The 9,270-nt window shown below is 43.1% G+C and overlaps 2 protein-coding genes across 2 annotated transcripts in view; both read left to right on the forward strand.

Annotated features, from left to right (window-relative positions):
* LOC118302168 overlaps positions 1–2,976 on the forward strand; it is a 4,931-nt gene extending 1,955 nt beyond the window's left edge. Inside the window, exons 7-10 of the mRNA XM_035628105.2 lie at positions 156–249; positions 390–468; positions 929–1,002; positions 1,109–2,976. Coding sequence (XP_035483998.2) covers positions 156–249; positions 390–468; positions 929–1,002; positions 1,109–2,090 — 1,229 coding nt within the window. The 3' untranslated portion in view covers positions 2,091–2,976. The remainder of the gene's footprint in view (positions 1–155; positions 250–389; positions 469–928; positions 1,003–1,108) is intronic.
* A 1,298-nt stretch (positions 2,977–4,274) lies between these two features.
* irf1a (interferon regulatory factor 1a) lies at positions 4,275–9,194 on the forward strand. The gene is made up of 7 exons (XM_035628367.2): positions 4,275–4,435; positions 4,568–4,667; positions 7,142–7,321; positions 7,413–7,574; positions 7,667–7,719; positions 7,811–7,901; positions 8,519–9,194. Exons 1-7 carry the CDS (start codon positions 4,346–4,348, stop codon positions 8,632–8,634), a joined length of 792 nt encoding a protein of 263 aa, XP_035484260.1. The 5' UTR covers positions 4,275–4,345; the 3' UTR covers positions 8,635–9,194.
* The last annotated feature ends 76 nt before the right edge of the window (positions 9,195–9,270 follow it).

Consider the following 9,270-nt stretch of genomic DNA (forward strand, 5'->3'; position numbering starts at 1 on the left):
GTAAATTGTGGTTTCATGACACATAACACAAACCTTGTTCCCGTTTTGAAGATATTGACCATGTACTGTTCTTCTGTTTTATCTCTACACTGTGTGTGATCTGTACAAAAGAATAGAGCGATTTGTAAACGTACTTCATACATGATATTTCACAGCTGCTTCCCCTGATGCCCTGTTCCTGGGGATCATCATCAGCCTCAGCATTGCTGCGGTCCTAATCACCAGTGTTGTATTCTGCTGTTATGTAAAGTAAGTAGATAAAACACTGACTTCCTTGTTTCTCTGTCAGTGAGCAACATGGGTGTGGTGGTTCTTTCCTATAAATTCTGTATCTCCCGTGTGTTTATGTTCATGGTTGTGCGTGACATTTTGTTGTTGTTTGGTTTTAGGTTGAAGTCGAAGTGGTGGGACACAGTCGTCAAATGTTCAAACCCCAAACTTCTTCTTATCCGTCCATATGAACAACAGGTGAGATTCATAGTGATGGAAACCTGATGGTGGTTAAAAATTAAAAAAAACTCGCAGCTCCAAAATTTTGTAGCATCTATGTATTTGACTAAGTTATAAATTTGTAATCCTTACAGTTTTCATGAACTCATGCTATTTATCATGTACATTTTCCCCCGAGCAATAGACAATGACTGCATCTACATTCGGCAATTTATTGCATTTTATTATGTTCAATGTTAATGGCTCGGTCCACCATAAATGAATTAAGGGAAAACTATTCCTGCCATGTCCTGCAAGGACTGAACAACTTTAAACTTTTTCCAGATACCTTCAACATTTTGAAGAAATTGATTCGAAGATGCCTTTCACTGCACTGTTCAGCGGTTCATAATCGGAAAAGATCATTTCCAAACTGAGCCTTTCACCGAAATGTTTCAGATCTGTAGTTTTAAATCCTGTTCGTCCATCTTGTTTCCAGCTCTTGAAGCCTGAGCTGCCCATCACCTGCGCTGTCTGTGTCGAGCCCCTTATTCCGGACGACAGTGAATCGTGGTGAGTGCATGGCTGCATTAGTGCATCGTCAATACAACACATCATCTCCTTGAGGACTTCTATGGGATTATCGGGCATTTGACCTAATCAGTTTCTCTGTCATCAGGTGGAAGGGGTCACTGGCAGACACTAGCAGTGGGAACCTAAAGCAGAGCAGTGGAATCAGCACTGCCTCCTCTTGTCTCAGTTACATGAAAACAGAACCTGCTGACATTTTAGCCAGCGTTCACGATGCCCTGAGTAAAGCCTTCCCCAATATCAGCCCAACATCACCCCTCACCACCAATCTGCTCCAAGAATCCAACAGAGACGGCGGCCTATTGTCCGTTCCCTTCGGTCCTTGTGATGCCAACGCCGGTGAGGTGAAATCTGGATGGTCAGCCTTCAACAATAAAACCTACTCAATTCTCATTTCCAGCTGCCCTCCAATGATTATGACAGACAGCTCTGAAGTCCGGGCCCCGGCTGATATGGTTTGTGACTCTGCCTACTGTCCTACCGAGGGCGACGTGGTGGCCTGCCAGGAGCAACTTGCGCCAGCTTGTCCGCTTCTTAATTCACAGACGGCGGCTTCATCTCCGATGCCGACGGATATGTCATATCACCAGTGCAATGCAGACTCAGGGGGATTATCATATGCAGAAGACTCCGGTTCGTCCTCCATCTCCAGTGGCACCAGCACAACATTCCTGTGTGATCCTGTGTCCAGAGTTGAGGCCGGGTATGAGAGCCTGGATGAGGGGATCAGCGCTGCGACAAAGCCAATTGGACCAATGGAAGTGGCCATCAAATGCGATGACAACCCCTGCTACGGCTGTGTGCCTGCTGGCTCGCACAGCTTGCCTCCGCTGGATGACGCCTACCAGGCCTTTCAAACTCTAGTGGGGCAGCCTGGAGCTGAGAGAAAGGAACATTTGGACCAATGTCCAGTGGAATCGTTCACCAAGGGCTCACCAGCGATTCCGGGTTTCATTCGCAATGTCCAGGGTGACCAGTGTCTCTCTGAGCTCCAAAGACCCTTTCTGTCTTTGATCTCCGCTGCCGTGCCTGTGGCAGTAATGACGGAAAGCGGCTATCAGGGTGTGTAGTGCTGGATCTCTATGCGTTCATGTTTTTCCATTCATTTCATGTGTCTATTTAGAGCTTGGAAACATTGTCAAATGTGTCGCAAGACCTACAGCAGCACAACAGTCTCATCTTAATATGCATCTATCAGCTGTTCCATGAGGTTTTGACTTACAGTCTTCTGTGACGGTCATGGGGTGCGACAGGAAGCTCCAAGACAGATTAATGGATCTTAAATTGACACTGTTTTCTTAACTGTGAGATGGCTTTATAAAAGGACAGGTTTTTTTTCTTCTTGCTTTGAGTAAAAGACAAGACACTTTTTGCACTTTGAGAACAAGTTATTTGTGAATGCTTTGGAATGTTTTTGTTTTTTTAATTTTACATGGTTTGGTTTGATGTGAAACAGCTGTAAAGTTTGTAGATAAAATTATTAGTGTAGAATTTCAGTTCGAGAACAGAATGCAGTAGTTTTGAATTGTGTGCTTGCAGCAAAAGCCGCAGCCTTGCAGCCAAGTCATGCATCTGTATCTCACAGGGCTATTTGTTTTTCAGATTTAAGTTTTACGTTTTGGACATCAATCCTGAATCTTTATGATTAATTCGATCGTTAGAATGGATCAGAAGTGACTGAATTCTGTGAATGAAACAAGCCAGGGCAAACAGTGGACATATATCGCTTGTGCCTTTCAGGGTTGTGAAATGACCTCCTCTTTTCTCTTCTCTGGAACTGCTGAGGCATTTAAACAAACACCATTACAGTACGTCACACAGTAGCCTACGTCCTCACCGCAGCTCATGCATGTAAGTCGAATGAAATATTTTCACTATGAGAATACGTGTGAATCCGTTGTAACTGTTACAAATATGGCATATTTTTTGTTCAAATAAAAGTGTCTCACACTCTGACTGACTTGTGGATGAAATCATTGTGATTATTGTAATTTCCGTTTACTTTGGTTATTGTAGACACATCTACAAATAACATTAAAATGAACTGGCACAAACATGGCCGCACACAGTGAGAAAATGCTTTTGGGAAATGTTTACAATGTTGCCTGAAGTAGCAGTTCTTCGTAAGAGTCCCTCTGTAAGCACAAAAATGCCAGGTCAAATTTAAAAACCTCTTGCAGCCACCTTGGTAGGAAATTGCACAAAAATGTTCTTCCTTCCCTAATTGAACGTATGTTCTTTTGGTACTGGGCGTGGGAGCAGGGCATCATGTGTGGAGCAACATGTAAAAGCGAAGAAATTCATTTAAATTGAAAGGAATCATTTACTACACAATTAAATGTAATGCATCATATGTTAACACAGTGAAATTGTAATCACAACATCTATCTTTTGAATTCAAGAATTGACTTTATATTAATAACTTTTCTACAGAGTCTATGCATGTGTAGATTTACCGTGAGACTGACAATACAGAAAACTGTGCAATTGCAACTAAGATAAAAATAGTTTTCTACAGTATGAAGTGAGTTATGTGCAAATGAATTTATATATCATACATAGTCATTTCCAATGCACGTGATGAAATAAATGCACTGCGTATTTTACCAAATGCACGTTCAAAACACGTGGATGTGAACAAAAGGGTGATAATAAAGTTCACATATTGATACAACATGTGAGGCAGCTCATCTGTCTCATACAGTTTTACAGTAACTCTGCTTCCCCCTAACGGTCTGACACAGACACACACTGCTGCTGCCACAGTAGCTGATCATGATGGGCCTCATGAAAAACAATATGATCACTACAATGTTTTGATGCTGACATTAACCCTGCAGTGGACCCGTGCAGTCCAGGATTAAATGCAAAATACCAAATACACTGTACATTTAATTTACCGTGTGTTTGATTTTTCAAGAACCATTAAAAAAGTGCTTATTGTGTTAAGTTCATATTTGTATACTGTTTTATATTTAGCTTGTAGAGCTGCAAGAAAAAGCATTAAAAACCTGCTCAAGCACATTCACAACTCTCGGCTACATCGCAATCTACCCCAGTCTCACTCATGAAGAGGAGAATATACAGTATGTACAGTATTTCCTGTAATTGGAGGAGCCACTTAAGCAGGGAAGAGGGTTATTGGAGCGACTGTCATAACTGTGAACTCTTTGATTGGAAGAATCCCGGGGCGGAGCAAGGGGTGTCCCACAGTAACCTCTGATTTAATCTGAGACATTTCCTGTTACTGCAGAGACTCGAGTGTAGCCGGAGACGCATCTGTACCTGAACGCCTGTCTGCACACGTGACGCTCGGACCCGCAGCATGCAGCAACCGGGTCGGCTGAGGCTGAGGCCGTGGCTGGAGGAGCAGATTCAATCAGGGGGTTATCCAGGGGTCAGCTGGCTGGACCAGGTAGACTCCTACATCTCACCCTCATCCCCACACACACGCAAACAGATGCAAATGTATGAACACGAATGAGAAACATTGTCTCGGCAACAATGTAACCCGTGGAATACTGTTTTGCTGTACTTTATTCTATAGTCAGCACAAATCTTCCAAATCCCATGGACACACGCTGCTCGCCATGGCTGGAGTATTGACCGAGATGCTACGCTCTTCAGGAGCTGGGCCATGCACACTGGTAGGAGCCCCACACTCATACAACTGTGTTTTACAGGACTCTCATCATTTTATATTTTTGTTACTATCTTTTGTTTTCACTGCTCTTCTTCTCTCAGTCCAAGGTACTTCACCTCATACCTTATACTGTACCTTGCATGCTGGCACTTTGAAGCTTGTGTATAGGTATAAACCTCATACTGCATATCTAATCTCTAGTAACAAACAACTAGCAGGACTGATGGGGTAGGAGCCTCGGCACTGGGCAATATACTGTCAATTAACATTGTGGTATTGATTCATGATGTCAAAATATATCACAGTGTCCCCAATGTATTAATCAGAGTCCAGTGTATTTGACTGTGTTCCACTGAAAAGCATTCAAACAGTAACGTATGTAATTGGAGGATTTTACTAAGATAAAAAAAAATTGTCCAAAGAGTAATCGTCAGTAAAGCATTTTATTTCTTGAATTAGAATATTTTTTGGAAGGAAACTCTTTTTTAAATGTTATGAAAGGTTACTTTGGATGTGTTTCAACCGTCCTGGTGAGATTTCCCTCGAGACGTGCTTGACACTTACTGCAGAAGTTATCAGAGAGGAGCAGACGTGGTGGTGTCGTTCAGTCCGTGTCTTTCTCGATTCACCACATTCCTACTTTAAAGCTAAATGATGAGAATCGCACAGCAATCCCAGATAACACCAATCCTCAAAACAGAGATCGCCTCAGATTCTAAATAGCAGATACTAACAGAGATCTATAAAAAATATTCCTCCAGTAACGACACCCCGAAACAGACGGAACATAAAAGGATTCAAATTGGAAAAAAGATGAGAAACAATCAGAAATGGTCAGTTCGCTTGGTGTTGAGCGTGAGCAACACACAGCACTCTACACACAACAACCCAATTGCTGACAAGAGTTGTATTTACATTTTAAAATGTTCATAAAAAAAGTAAATCTCACATTCAAGTACAGATAATCTGCAGGAATCCTTTCAATTCATTCAACTGGCATCTTCTCGTGGTATTCAGGACATTTTACAAAAGTCAAATCTGCGTCATCCGGTCGGTAACCAGATAAATAACACTTTCTGAAATGCTTTGCTTGGATTTTGCTTTTTGTTTATTACTTTGTGTTCAGAATCCATACGCACACACACACACACACACACACACACACACACACACTTGCACTTGACACCCATCACACATAGTTCTGTCTCGGGGAAGTCATGGTTTGTGACTTTAGCTGCATCACATCACGTGGGAAAAGCTCCAGTTCAGTTACTGTGAGTGTGCAGAAGATCATATTGCTGTCAAAGGTCAACAGGGCTGCTCCATAATAACATGTTAACAATGACAATAATAACAATATACAGAACATGTAAGGATCCTCAGTACAGTCATTCAAAAGTGAAGCGGTCACAGATTGAGACTGTGCGGTTGCGGTGAACGTAAAATAGCTGCTCCTTGTTTCCTTTCCTCTCAGCCCGTGTGTGCTATAAGTGATCCACGGTGGATCTGTTCACGCTCCAGTGATTTTCTCTCTCTCTCTCTCTCTCTCTGAGGCTGGAAATGATACTCAGGTGACTTTCTATGGTCCAAATCACACGGTGGTGCTAAACATGAGAAAGGACTCAGCAGTGGATGAAGTCACTTGACTGTACAGGTGATGATAGATGGTCTGTCACTGATACCTTTTCAGACAACTGGACATGGACTCATGTACAAAGGTCTGATCTGCAGGTGACTCAGCCAAGGTCTGCCAGACAATTCAGAAAACCTGAATCAGGCACCTATAAATACTTGATGATGTCTGTAATATAACATAGTCATATTGGTGATAATAATATTGTTGTTACCTAATTAATCCCCTGAAAGGGACTTCAGTAGAGTCTTCACTCTGTATGTTTTATTCATACTGATAAATGCTTCTAACATGTTAACTATAAATTACTTGTCAGGAAGTTGTCGTTTTGCACATTACAGGCTGATTGTTTTTTGCTGAACATGGACGTGAATTCCTCATAAAACTCTATTCATTTCCTGACCCCAGTGTTTGCATCGTTTTTGTTCTCCAGTTAATACTCACAGTATTCATGTTGTTTAAACACAGTGAAGTGAAATTATCTGTGGTTCACTGATATTAATGCTCACACAATGTGAAGAACGTGCACGACAATTGTTGGTGACAACAGGCGTGAGCACTGCAAAGTCAAACAGTATTTTTTAAATTATTCTTAAATATCTTTCTAAGGATAAACAGCGGTTGCACCGCTAATATTACGTCCGTATATAAAGTCAGCATAATCATGACAAGCTTGAACTTGAGAAAGTTTTTATTTTTTTTAAGTTCAAAACGGAAAACCCCCCAATACAAAACAAAGCAATTTGAGAACTTTACCCGCAGTGACTTGAAAAGGGTGTCTATCATGAGTCCCCTGACTTGGGAAGTACTGACCAACGTTTGCCCCCTATGCTTGTCCGCTTCAGGACGGTACCGTCCAGGCAAAGACAAGCCAGATCCCAAGACATGGAAGGCCAACTTCCGCTGTGCCTTGAATTCTCTGCCGGACGTCTGTGAGCTGCGGGAGCACAGCAGGAAGAGAGGCAGCAATGCCTACAGAGTGTACAGGATGCTGCCCAGCGCACAGACACACAGACGCAGGAGAGGTGGGACGTGCCCCGAGAAATGTCTGCCTCACTTCAGAGGCACAACGTGCTTTCGTGCACAGCACTCTCACCCTCTTCTCCCCTCTCGCAGGGCTGCGGTTCAACAGGCCCAGAGAGAGACGGGCGGGTCCGGGTGACGACACATGCACCACGCACGCTTGGCCAACAGCCACGACAATAAGACTCAATTCAGACCCGCCGCCGAGGGTTGAGACGGCTGCAGAGGAAATATCCAGCAGCACAACAACCCATGGTGAGGTTTAGGGTTATTGTTGTGGATGTTTGCTCTAAAAGACTCTGTTGCCTCATGAGGAAGATGGTTGATGACAGAATGTTGTTGTGCAGGGATGTGGGAGGCCAAACCAGAGGAGCAGGAAGAGAATGAGGCCGTGTTCAAGGTATCGGACACTTCACTAACTGACTCACAGCAGCAAAATTTCATTTTTCGAACCAAATATTGTGAGGTTGAGCCTGTTTCGTCTGCGGCAGTTGATGGAGCATTTGAACAACGCCGACCTCTGGAACCCAACCGGGGAGCAGAGGAAATGGAGGACTCACACACTGTGGGACCACTGGCACTGTACGGCACTGTACACACTACACACACACAGTATGCTGGTCAAAATGATTGGCACCGCCGCATTTCAAGTACATAATACAGAATATGTTCAGGAATAAATGCAAATGAACTCATTGTGTATAACTGACTGTCAGTATGTTAAATAATGAAAAGCAATTGCAAAATGTCCTCCAGACACAATGAACAACCCCTTTATTTTGCAGATGCCAGTTCTCTCCAAAGGTTTTCAATAGTTTTCAAATATTCTGTTGTGTTTCGCTGGATGTGATTTAAACCTGCCGCTTCGTCACCGCATAACACATTCAGCACATTTTGTTTGTGCATTATTTTGAACTATTATGCAACTTTTTCGTTTTGTTCAATGACCTTTTTGAGGTTAATTTGCATTTATTTCTGAATATATTCTTTTAATTGTGTAAATGTAGCAGATGCTCAAGACGCGTGTGGATTTTTATTGTGAGAAAATCGTGGGAAAAAAAATTATGTGTAGGACGCTCATGATCAAGCTGCAAAAAAAGAAAGATGTGTAAGGGTAAACGTGTGTGTGTGTGTATATGATGAGGTGGTAACCCTTTTTTTTTTCTATTTGTGTCTAAATGTTGTCCTGTGCTCTGCAGGTGCGGGCGACGACAACTCGTACTCTCTCCACCCAGAGAACTACAGTGATCTGCTCGGTCCAAACTCCTTCAAGGAGCTCTCTGATTGGTCCTCGAACCAGCAAACACTGATGTAGCTGAGCCCCAGCGGCTCCATATCTTAAGCAATTCCTCACATCCACGTGTTTTTGATTAAAAGTCGTTGTTTGTTTCTCTTCGCGCTTCCTCGCTCACCCTCTCAGCTGTGGTTCCTCCCGCTGGCTATCTGCTGAGCTGACCACTGACAGAGAGAAACTAGAGAGGCAGAGCGGACAGATGCAATGCTGTGTCAGTCCGTCGGTCGGTCGTCCTCCTCTCTGCTGAGCACGCCGACATCAGGATCCAGTTCCAAGCCAAGCTTTACCAAGCCTCATCGCCACTGGGGTTGACCGTGGTTCAGTGGCTCAGACTCACCGCAGTGACACCAAGCTCACACGACAGCTCGCAGAGTAAACAGATACCGTTTCCTTTCAGTGCTGGTCCAGTTATTACTCGGCTGTCTTTCACTGGATGTTTAGACAACACACCTTAAGTTAAAGTACATGTCACCAGGTTTGTCTTCTGAGTGGAGTTCAATCCTCACCTGAGTTACAATATATATATATATATATGTATTTTTTGTCTCTGTGTGATTTACATGATTTACTTTTTCCAGCAACCTCGTGTGTATGCATTGTTTTTTCTTGTCTGCTGTGTGTGCATGACATACTACTACAGACAAATATTGCCGCCCG

Source organism: Scophthalmus maximus, chromosome 4 (genome assembly GCF_022379125.1).
Source record: "Scophthalmus maximus strain ysfricsl-2021 chromosome 4, ASM2237912v1, whole genome shotgun sequence".
Lineage (NCBI taxonomy): Eukaryota > Metazoa > Chordata > Actinopteri > Pleuronectiformes > Scophthalmidae > Scophthalmus > Scophthalmus maximus.